Source organism: Poromitra crassiceps (assembly GCF_964638095.1).
Source record: "Poromitra crassiceps genome assembly, chromosome: 11".
Classification (NCBI taxonomy): domain Eukaryota; kingdom Metazoa; phylum Chordata; class Actinopteri; order Beryciformes; family Melamphaidae; genus Poromitra; species Poromitra crassiceps.
The window spans coordinates 19608663-19621221 of NC_139643.1; the positions used below are offsets into that span (position 1 = coordinate 19608663).

At 41.2% G+C, this 12559-nt stretch overlaps 1 protein-coding gene across 1 annotated transcript in view; it reads right to left on the bottom strand.

Annotated features, from left to right (window-relative positions):
- Positions 1 to 10167: 10167 nt before the first annotated feature.
- The window catches only part of LOC310784876 (class I histocompatibility antigen, F10 alpha chain-like), a gene marked incomplete at both ends in the record, with an annotated part of 357580 nt that continues 355188 nt past the window's right edge, over positions 10168 to 12559 (bottom strand). The window contains one exon of the mRNA XM_083645911.1: positions 10168 to 10214. Coding sequence (XP_083502037.1) covers positions 10168 to 10214 — 47 coding nt within the window. The remainder of the gene's footprint in view (positions 10215 to 12559) is intronic.

Genomic DNA, 12559 nt, shown 5'->3' on the forward strand with positions numbered 1-12559 from the left:
TTTCTCTGGTATGTTGAGATTTGAAACTATGCTCTTCTCTTTTTACATTCCTTAGGAATGGTTTTAGACCAAGAGATAGTAAGTTTGAGCTGTATGAAATTTATTCCAGCTTCAGACTGATTAGCTGAATTTGATCTTATCCAGGATGTAGAATTAGTTTATATAGTCTAAAGTAACTATAAATAAAGTGCTATAGGATTTCTAATAGGTAAATAGCTAAATTAGTTGATCCAAATTATAGGAGTTAAAAATAGGAATTTAAATATATCAAGCTGGTAATATTAGCAAATATATTGACAGTTGTTTTGTTAGATAGGGAAGTTTCTAAATGATTAGTATTTAGTGAGGGTTGGTGCATGAGACCTGTGGAAGAACCATGACATATGATGCTGACCAAGAGGGGGAGAAAACACGCCTGCCAAGTAGGAGTGACAGAGGAGGAGCCTTCGGGGAGAGACCAGCCCTCACCGCAAGACAAACGCCCCCAAGGAAATGCACCTTAAAAGCCCACGCAAAAGAGAAGGAAGGGGTCGGTTTTCAAGGGTCTTTTTTGACCTGCTACATATTTGCTGTTAGGAAGGACCACTGAAAATCCACCACGGAGATCTCTGGGTAATATATCACTTGACCTGCTCTGTACTAATATGCAATATTCTCTATATAAAATAATGTTCTAAATATCAGAATTGCTTGTTGTATTGGTTTTTCATATATCTGGAATAATTGGACACACTGGAAAGGTATTAACATATGTCAACACCTTCTGATTGGAGTGGGCAGTTTTAACTAGGTTGAACGAGGCACAGAAAAATCCTTTCCTATCAGACACAAGTTTGAAAATAATCTAAAATTGTCTAAGCTCAGTAGATTGTGTTTGTCCAGAATTTTACAATGATGCTAATGCGTTTGCTTCTTGTCCAGAGTTTTGAGAGTGTGTTTATACAGGGACACAATAGGTCTTATGGCTGTTTCACCAGCATGTCATGCAATAAGACATGGAGGAAAGGATCATAGCATGCATAAATATCTTGGCTGCATCCAGGGAGAGACAGTTTCTAATCTGTCTCAAATTAGCTCAATTGTATTTGATGGATTTCACCATTGTTTTAACATGTTTGTATGCCTCCGCCGGCGATAGCCAGGCCGGCGGCATTATGGATCCGGGTTGTCCGTCCGTACGATGTTCATTAACGCGATATCTGAGGAATGCCTTGATGGAATTTCATCAAATTTGCCTCAAACATCGACTTAGACTCAAGGATGATCTGATTAGATTTTGGTGGTCAAAGGTCAAAGGTCAAGGTCACTGTGACCTCTCAAACACCATTTTCAAGCTTGTTAACGCGATATCTCACAAATGCCTTGACGGAATTTCGTCAAATTTGCCTCAAACATCGACTTGGACTCAAGGATGAACTGATTCGATTTTGGTGGTCAAAGGTCAAAGGCCAAGGTCACTGTGACCTCTTGAACGCCATTTTCAAGCTTGTTAGCGCAACATCTCAGAAATGCCTTGACGGAGTTTCATCAAATTTGCCTCAAACATCGACTTGGACTCAAGGATGAACTGATTAGATTTTCGTGGTCAAAGGTCAAGGTCACTGTGACCTCACGAATGCCATTCCCAAGTTCGTTAAAGCGATATCTCAAGAACGGCTTGATGGAATTTCTGCCAATTTGGCTCAAATGTCGACTTGCGGGCAAGGATGAAAGGATTACATTTTGGTGATCAAAGGTCAAGGTCACTGTGACCTCTCCAACTCCATTTTCAAGCTTGTTAACGCCATATCTCAGGAATGTTTTGATGGAATTTCATCACATTTGCCTCAAACATTAACTTGGCCTCAAGGATGAACTGATTACATTTTGGTGGTCAAACTTCAAGGTCACTGTGACCTCACGAACGCCATTCTCAAGTTGGTTAACGCAATATCTCAAGAACGGCTTGATATAATTTTTTCTGATTTGGCTCAAAAATCGACTTGGACGCAAGGATGAACTGATTCCATTTTGGTTATCAAAGGTCAAGGTCACTGTGACCTCTCGAATGCCATTTTCAAGCTTGTTAACGCGATATCTCAGGAATGTCTTGATGGAATTTCTTCGAATTTGCCTCAAACGTCCACTTGGACTCAAGGATGAACTGATTACATTTTGGTGGTCAAAGTTCAAGGTCACTGTGACCTCACACACCCAATTTTCAAGCTCTGTAACCCAACATCTCAGGAGCGCCTTGACGGAATGTCTTCCAATTTGCCTCAAATGGCGATTTGGACTCAAGAATGAACTAATGGCGGAGGCATAAGTCTGCGTTGCGGTCGTTCTAGTTTAAAGTTAATATTTGAATCCAGTGTCATACCAAGGTATTTACAATCAGTAACGATGTAAATTTTTTCACCATTAATCAGAATATCTACCGTAGGTGGCTGCACCTTGGTTTTGGAGAAAAACATGCCTTTAGTCTTGCTGACATTTAGACTTAGACATGATTTGTCAAGCCAGAGCTGGGTCCTGTCTAACACAGCAGTTAGCTTGGCAGCTGCTAGCTCAGCTGTTTTAGCATGTGTATAGACAACATCTGCATACATCTGTACATCAACAATGTGTGTGTGTGTGTGTGTGTGTGTGTGTGTGTGTGTGTGTGTGTGTGTGTGTGTGAGAGAGAGAGAGAGAGAGCGAGAGAGAGAGTGTGATGGAGGCTACATCTCTCTGCTAATTTACAACCCGGTTCAAAAAAATCAACAGAGTAACATAAACATAAACAAACCTCCAGTTTGGTTAAAGTGCTGCTTCACAATCTCCACTTCAGCTTTGAAGATCTCTTGGTTCTTCAGACACTGCTCAGTGTTCCTCTCCCAGTACTGTGGATCATCTGCTGTTGCGTTGATCATCCAGTCCTGTTTGGGTTCTGCTCTCTTGGTGTTGCTGTCACAGTGAAACACCTGAACTCCATCAACAAACCAAACCTCCACAAACTCTGTGCTGTTTGTGACTCCAGATGATGCAGTGATGAGATACTTCACAGAATGAGTCACTGTGGGACAAACAGGGAAGGAACTCAGCTTTTGAGTTAAATGTTTTGGTAACACTTTACAATAATGTACACATACTGTAGTAGTTACTAGTAAACTAATCATTAACTAATAGTTAGTTAATGAGTAGCTAAGGAATAATTTGTCATTAGTCAATCACTAGTTAATCATAGTTAATGAGTAGGTAGTCATTAGTTAATGATTAGTATCTAAGTTCCTGAGTAGAGTAGCTAATCATTAATTAATGATTACTAAATGTTAGCTCGTGAATATAGTAGTTAATCATTAGTTACTGATTAGTCTGTCAGTTTCATGAGTAGAGTAGTTAATCGTTCGTTAAAGTCGAGCTGAACCCAAAAATGACTTTTCTTTTCTTTTAGTTCAAATATGCAGCTCACCTATTTAATAATGTATGCAAACAAAATGACAACAATCTAATTTCTTTAGTTTTTCACACTTTTTCACATCAAAAGTTCATTTTTCAAGATTTCATTGATAACAGTAATGTACAGTTTGCTGACGTCACCTAGTACTATCAAATTTCTACCCCATTTCAACCAATCATATCACGACATGCAGCTGTCAATCAAATCTTAATTTCTGGATAATTTTCTCTTCCAAATGAAGTAGAAAATGGCGCCTAGTGCCTGTCATCTGGCAGATTTCCTATCCCATAAACTAACTACTAACTTGGCCAATTGTTAGAAACATGAACAAAAACCAAAAACTATAATCTCTAAGAATGCAAAGAAATGTAACTGGCTCGTTAAAACGCGCATTCCAGGGATATCGTATATTTAGAGCAGCGATAATGGCACGCGCATCCGAGAGCTTGGTTGTCAGGGGTCGCACTTCGGAGATTCCAGGCCGACATGCTGCACTCTCCGCTCGGCAACACGAAGGCAGCTGGCTGCCTGCGACTCGCTGAGCTCCACTCAGCCTCCCGTCAAAAGGCTCTTCCCGAGGGGAGCGCCACAACACACTGAATCGCACTCGATTTGGAGGCGGAACACGCCAGGATTGGCCAAAGCCCAATCCAGTCCCCAGAATTGTCAAATAAAATCATCGACATGATACTATGACCCGCCTCTCAACCTCATCTTAGACAAACTATGTTTTCAGTCTGAAACGGACTCATTATGCACGTGACGAACAGGTTCAGTTCGACTTTAGTGATTAATAAATGTCAGTGCGTGAATATATTAGTTAGAATGTATTAATTGTTAGTTACTCATTACTTAATTATTACCTGTCCATTAGTTACTCTTTTTGTGTACCCTATTGTAAAGTGGTGCATCATACCCAGTAGTTTATGAGTACTGAATCATTACCTGTCCATTTGTTACTCTTTTTGTGTACCCTAATATAAAGTGAAAGATATCCTTATCAAATAAACACTCAATCCAGGTGAGAGTCGAACCCTGAACCCCAACATTGTTAAATTGTAAGTCTGGTTCTCTAGCATCTGAGCTAACCAGCGTGTTAGTAGAGCCATACTAGGGATCTGTAGATCCAGAGAATAAGTATTATGTTCTATCCACAGACTACTTTCTGTTCAAGTACTTATAGTTTTTAAGATATATTCCACCCAAATACTACCTTCTCTCCAAATACTTTTAGTAAAATAGTTTTAAAGGTATATTCCATCAAAATACTACTTCATGTCCAAGTACTTAGGTATGTGTCAGCCAAATACTACTTATGTCTAAGTACTAGAATATACTTTCACAACTATAAGTACTTGGACAGAAAGTAGTATTTGGGTGGACTATACCTTCAAAACTATAATACTTGGTCTCCGGCTCTACATATTCATAGTATGGCTGGTACACAAGTACTTAGACATAAGTAGTATTTGGCTGAAACATACCTAAGTACTTGGACATGTGTAACGCCCAGGCCACGGTGTGGCCTGAGTAGTAGTGTAGGGTTAGCACCCCTTGAAAAGAAAAATAATTTTATTTTTTTAGAACTTCCTCAAAAGGGTTACTTCCGCTTTTTTGAAAAGGGGAAGTGATTTCTATTTGGGTAAAAATCAATTTCTCAGTACTTCTGCAAAGTGTACTTCTCCATTTTTTGTCTTGTGCTTAAAAAACACTTTTCTTGTGGAAAGTGGTTATTTCAATAGTTCTGCAAAGTGTACTTCTCCATTTTTTTTGCCTTGTGCTTTTAAATCACTTTTCTTGTGGAAAGTGGTTATTTCAAAAGGCCTCCAAAGGCCACTTCCCCATTTTACCCCATACCACAGCTCACGACAAAATAGCAGCGTTTTTTTTGATCTCGGGGGAAATACATTTGAGCAATCATTATGCAAACCCAGCTGGATCATTTTACATAGTGGGTAATATCTCTTTTGCTCGCTGTTGTTATGGACGCGACTTGTGAAACACCAACGACTTCCGCAGCACGCACCACGTCTCTTCGTGACAAGAGACGTGCAGCACGCAGCACGCAGCACGTCTCTTGTCACGAAGAGACTTGCTGCGTGCTGAACGCCTCTATGACGCAACTCCACGACAGGAAGCACTCCCCTTTATAAGGACGAGAGCGATCAGCTGAGTACAATCACAAAGCCATAGCTGTTAGTTTCTTTGAGAGAGGCAGTGACGGCAGAGCGCAGCAGCAGCAGCATTTTTGATCCCAACAACAAGAGTGTGTGCTTGTTTTATTTTTACTATCGACCCTCGCATCAACAACCATGGATTTCAATGGTAAGATTTTTTTGTTATTAATATTGTTTAATTAGACTATCCATTTAATATATATATTTATAATTAAGATCCTTTTTCCTTGTTTTTTTTTTATGGAATGTTATATTAACAAAAACATTAACAATACAGCTTTTTACATATATAACCCGGGGACCAGATTATTGGACACCACGCGCTCAGAGGAATATCCAGATGATGATCATTACACCAGAATCTCTCTAAAACGAGGAGCTGCGTTACGAGATATTACTAACAGACCTAGAGGGTGAGAATGAAACATTGTTTGTTTACATATTTATCATATAGTTTGTTTAGAAAAAAATGGGTGTGGTAACCATACTTCTACCAGTTTTTTTTTTTGAAATGTTGTTTTTTTTACCCCCCATAGAACGGGTTCTCACACAGGTGAATTATTATTTCATCCACAATCTTTGGGAGGGGCTCCCACGAAGACAGCCAACCGTCGCCATAGAGGCAAACCACGTGACTTCCATAGATGCAACCCCGATGCCACCATACACCATTCATCTGATAACATCACATCTAAGGATAACGGGCTGAGCCCAAATGATATTGCAGATTTAATCGACCAGATGTAAGGACATAATTCAGATATAACAACCAGCAATATATATATATATATATATATAGGCTATATGTATTTTTGAGATAGACATATCCATCGCTATTTATTTTTTATTTATTTTTTTCCAGCCTGGAGACACCCCCCAACAGCTCAGCGCTGAATCCCGAGGCAGACTTGTATCAGCCTTCACCACCAGCATCACCTGAATCAGCGTTGAATCCCACCATCCACCCCAACGACCAGACACTGAACGCGTGGATTGCACAGTACAGGAGTCAACCTTCACCATCAGACCCGCCCACACCCATCTCCATTAACAACAACCAACCCACGTGGGTGGACCCGGATGTGCAGCTCAGCGAACACACGGCCCCAACAGCTGAAGACACCATCAACAACCAACCCACGTGGGTGGACCCGGATGTGCAGCTCAGCGAACACACGGCCCCAACAGCTGAAGACACCATCAACAACCAACCCACGTGGTTGGAAACGGATGTGCAGCCCAGCGACCAAGCACTGCTAACCTGGATTGCAGAGTACGAACGGGTGGAAGCTTCAGATACGCCCACGTCCCTCTCCATCAACAGACCACACTGTATCGACGAGAACGCGATACCTCCACCCTCGCCTGATCATCAACCACGCGAGAAGACCCAACAACTCTCAGGTACCTCTGACTCAGATAAGCAGAATGTGTATAGACGTTTAAGAAATGGTTATAGGATAATGCAGCGCTCTCAAAGAAGATTTGAACGTACATTGAGAACACTCAGACGCACACACACACGGTGGATGGCATCGGCTGATGCCAATTTGAACACAATTTTGATACATCAGAATATACAATGTTCCATGCTTGAAAAATTGAGGAATGTGTAATTTTTTTTTGTAAAAGTACAGTAAGGTAGAACAATGACACTATCACCATCACCATCATTTTAAAAAAAAAAGTCCATGTATATAGAGATCAATTAAACAGCCAATATGGCTAAGCGTAGGCGACATGCAGATGAAGACAATCGATCACCTCCCCCTAAATTGACTAGATATTTCAACTCCGATAAACCCCCTCCCCTTAGAATAGACTGGAGTGAGCAAGGCGTCGCTTATGCTTTAGCAAATGACCTACCTACGGGGGTGAATAATAATAACGATATTAGAGCCTGGGCTAACGCACAGACTCGTATAATCAAACGCTACATAGCTGATTTACCACCCCGGAGAAGCTGCATTGTACCGCAGACCGGTGGCGCTTTGCCTACCCCAACACAACAACACGAGGAACCCCAAAATGACGCAGCTGCTGCGTCATTAGAGTCAGTCGACCCCCGAGGGATACCCCTACAAATAGACGCGTTATCAGACTGCGACGAGACGTCATCAAATGCCGACACGCTACCCCCACCCACGTCAATCGTTACGCTTACGCCCCCACAACAAATAGCAGCGTCATCAAATGCCGACATGCTACCCACACCCGCGACAGTCGTTACACCATCACAACAAATAGACGCGTCATCAGACCGCGACGATGACGACATCACTACACCGTCTGCAGACTCTATGATTCAACCCCCAGCTGCCATCTCTCCCAGTGATTATACCCTCAGACACATAGATACATTCAACGCTAGGATATACCGTCAAAATATAGATCTACGTGATATTAACACTGATAATCTCGGATTGGTGCCTGGTATGGTCAGACAGAGATTAACAGGGTTAATTGATGTAGTTACAAACGATGTCCCGACGGGTAGCATTATGGATGTAACGCTATCAGGGGATAGCCTAGCGTCAGATATGCATACTATTACCACAGTTGGAGACAATGCTGGTCAAGAATTTCTGGACCATATCTCAGACGCAATTCAAAGCAATGATGAGACAATGATCTCTGGTGACCTATCTCTCACCATCACAGTTGTAATGAATCAGCAAGGGGGCGGTAGGCTTAGATTGATGGATATACAATATAAAGATATTATTGATCGAAAGATTCATTACCTTTATAATCCTGATAATGGTTGTGGAAATAATCTTTGTTTCGGCATGGTTATTGCCAGACATTTTAACCCTGATTTAAACAACGCTAGTCTATTGGAGAGAGCTCGAGAAATATACACTGAGTTGGGTTTTGACCATATGCATAAAGTATCATTTGCCGACATTGGAACTTTTGAACGTCATTTTGACAGCAAGATAATTATCTTCCACCACAAAGAGAGTTCTAAACGCAGATACCCATTTATGACTACAGACGTCCCCCACCCAGAAACAATTTGGGTTTATTTATATGAAGGACATTATTATCTCATTTTGAATAAAAATGGATTCATTGGGTCTAGTTATGTTTGCGACTACTGCTACCAACCGTATCAGGAGCCTTATATACATACATGTAGACACTTATGTAATGTCTGTTACGGACCTCTACACATAGATCCACCCCAGGCGAACACCACTGTTAAATGTAATGTATGTAGGCTTATGTGCAAATCTCAGACTTGCTATGAAGCACACATGAGAAGGGACAAACATACCGTCTCCCCCTGTGAGAAAAAGAGATATTGCCCACAATGTAAAATGAGCCACATGCACAGACCCGCTACACCCCACATATGCAGCTCACCAAGATGTGATCATTGTGGCGTTCCACTAGGGGCGCAAGAGTCTGACCATGCCTGTTTCATACAACCTACTCCATTTAAAGAAGTCACGGAAAACTATATATTTTATGACATCGAGACAAGAATAAATGCAGAAGGTATGCATGAAGCAAGTTTTGTATCATCTATGACGCTTAAAAATGACAGGCCTAGAAACTTCAGTGGCGCTGATGGGAAAGATTGCATCGGTGATTTTCTAAGGTTCTATACCAGCCCCCGCTATGCAGAGCATACGTTTATAGCGCATAATGGTAGTGGTTTTGATGGATATTTAATATTAAAAAACATGGTGTCTCAAGGACTAACTCCCTCTGTCATTGTTAAGGGATCCAGACTGACCGCCATCTTTTCCACATACAAAAAACAGAGATTCATAGATTCTGCCAGCTTTCTACCCATGCGTTTAGCCGAAACCCCAAAAGCCTTAGGTTTTGCTGAATCAAAAGGCTATTTCCCATACAAATTTAACACAATAGAAAATGAAAACTATATTGGAGTCATCCCCTCAAAGCAGATGTTTGGGTATGGTACAATGCGTGAATCAGATAAATACAAGTTCTTAAAATGGTATAATAGTCATAAGCCCCTGATATATAACTTTGCTAAGCAACAGGCCAAGTATTGTGCACAAGATGTTCGAGTGTTACGTCAAGCCTGTGTTCTTTATAGGGAAGCGTTCATCAAAGCCACCAACGTAGACCCCCTCCGATATGTCACGCTTCCTGGCGCCTGCATGGCTGTATTTAAAACCACATTCCTAAAACCAGACACCGTCGCGCTCACCTATAACGGTTGTTATACAGGTCAGAACCGAACATTCAGCGACGCATCTATGCAGTGGTTATCTTATCTGGCACAAAGCCAGAATATTAGCATTATACATGCTCTCAACCATGGTGAGCATAGAGTCGGTGGTTATTATCTAGATGGTTTCAACCCAGGGACTAATACTGCATATGAATTTGCCGGCTGTTTTTTTCATGGGTGTGATCGCTGTCATATTTCAAATGACACACACCCCTACAAAAACGCAACGTTTGGGGACTTGTACCATGCTTTCGCTGAAAAAATAAATACGTTAGAATCTATCCATGGTATGAACGTAGTCGTTTTATGGGAGTGTGAATGGACCCGTATGAAACACACGGATGTCTCCGTGATGGCATTCATGAGATCTTACACACAACCTGAGCGTTTGAACCCACGCCTAGCCCTATATGGGGGACGAACAAACGCCTTAAAATTACACCATAAGGTCGAAAACGGTGAAAAGATACATTATGTGGACTTTTGTTCTCTATATCCATATGTACAGAACACAAAAGAGTACCCTCTTGGACATCCTAAAGTTATTACCAGGGATTTTGATGATATCTCAACCTACTTCGGACTCATCAAGTGTGTAATAGCGCCACCTAGGTCTTTGTATCACCCCGTCCTCCCCCACAGAGCACACGGGAAACTGATGTTCCCTCTTTGTCGCACATGTGCAGAAGGGCTCTCTAAAGATGAGTGCGACCACAACGAGAACGAGAGAGCTCTCAGCGGCGTATGGGTTTCGTTTGAGTTACACAAAGCGATCGAGAAAGGTTATCGTATTATATCAATCTCTGAAGTCTGGCATTTTGAACACCGCACAAAGGAATTATTCCAAGGGTACGTAAAAGCTTTTCTCAAGCGTAAACAGGAAGCGAGTGGATTCCCAGCCGACGTCACTACGGATGCCGAGAAAGACGCGTACATTGCCGAATACCAAAAAGTCGAAGGTGTGTTTTTAGACAAAACAAAAATTGTGCACAATCCTGCACTACGTTCATCATCCAAATTACTTTTGAACACTTTATGGGGACGATTTGCATTACGAGATGAACAGTGTACATGTGAGATAATTAATAACCAGGCTCGTTTTCTACAACTAATGTTCAGTGACCAATTCATCGTGAGTCAATTCCGCTTCCTCACCGATGAGGTCGCTATTGTCCAATGGAAACATGCTGCCGGTCAAGGCCCGAAGGGAAAAGATATTAATGTCTTTCTAGGAGCTATGACCACCGCATATGCTCGTCTGGAGCTATATGAAATTATGGATAAACTTGGCTCGCGCACATTATATAGTGATACAGATTCAATAATTTTCACAGCGCGGGAGGGGGAGTGGAACCCGGAACTCGGTAAGCATTTAGGACAATTGACAAGCGAGCTTGAACCAGCCGAACACATTACAGACTTTGTATCAACGGGTCCAAAATCCTATGCATTTATCACCAACACAGGTCGCTCGTCAGTGAAATGTAAAGGTATCACGCTAAATACTAGTGTAAATAAAAATGCTGTCACTTATGATTCCCTTTTACGCCTGCTGGAAGCGTATGTGTTGGATGGTGAAGTTAATGTTATTAGAACAACCGCTGATCGAATCAGGAGACATAAATTATCGCTACAGCTAAGCAATCAGTCATTAGTTAAACGCCTTCAGGTCGTCTATGATAAACGCCGCGTTCTGAACGATTTCAGCACACGTCCACATGGATATTAACAACGTCATCAACACGCAGGAGGGTTTTGATGCACGCCTACTCCACCCTTTTACCATGATTATTTCTGGGCCGTCTGGGTGTGGAAAAACTTTTTTTGTTAAATCCATTATTCAAAACGCATCACAACTGATCACACAAGCGTTGGATAATATCGTCTTTTTATATGGCTGCTGGCAAAAAGTATATGATGATTTATTACTGATTAGACCAATTACTTTTATTGAGGGTATTCCCCCATCATTAGCAGATGATAGTATTTTTCCCCCCGATAAGAGCAACTTATTAATTATTGATGATCAGATGTCTTCTGCCGTTAATAATTCAGAGGTTCAAAATGTATTTACAAAATACTGTCATCACAGAAATTTAAGTTGTATCTATCTGGTCCAGAATCTTTTCGCCCAAGGCAAAGCAAGCCGCACAATAAGTCTCAACACTAATTATCTTGTGTTATTTAAAAACCCTCGCGATAAACAACAAATAAGCATCATAGCACGTCAAATGTACTCCAAAAATTCAAAACATTTTATGGAAGCTTTTCAAGATGCCACATCGAGTAATTATGGATATATTCTCATAGACTATAAACCAACGACACCTGACCTGTTAAGACTCAGAACTGAGTTAACCCCCGAGCGACAGGTTGTCTATCTGCCCAGAGGGGGAAGAAGCTAGGCTCTTTTAGAAATGTCTGCTCGTGTACATAGGAATTTCGAACTTCTTCAACATCTTTATAAGGCGACCCCCAAAAGGCGCAAGACCATTCTTGCGACAGCCAGCAATGATCTAATTAATGCATTATGTGAGCTTGCATTGAACCTATTAAAAGGGAATATTCCACTTTCTCCTAAACTTCACAGGAGATTAAAGAAAAGCAAGGCTTTACTTAGGTGGTTTGCCAATAAAAAAGTTACACTATTGAAAAAAAAGAAAAAGATTAACCAACGCGGTGGTTTTATATTCCCTTTGCTAGCTGCGGCTATTCCTATTATTAGTGGTCTTTTTAATCGAGGCTGATCAT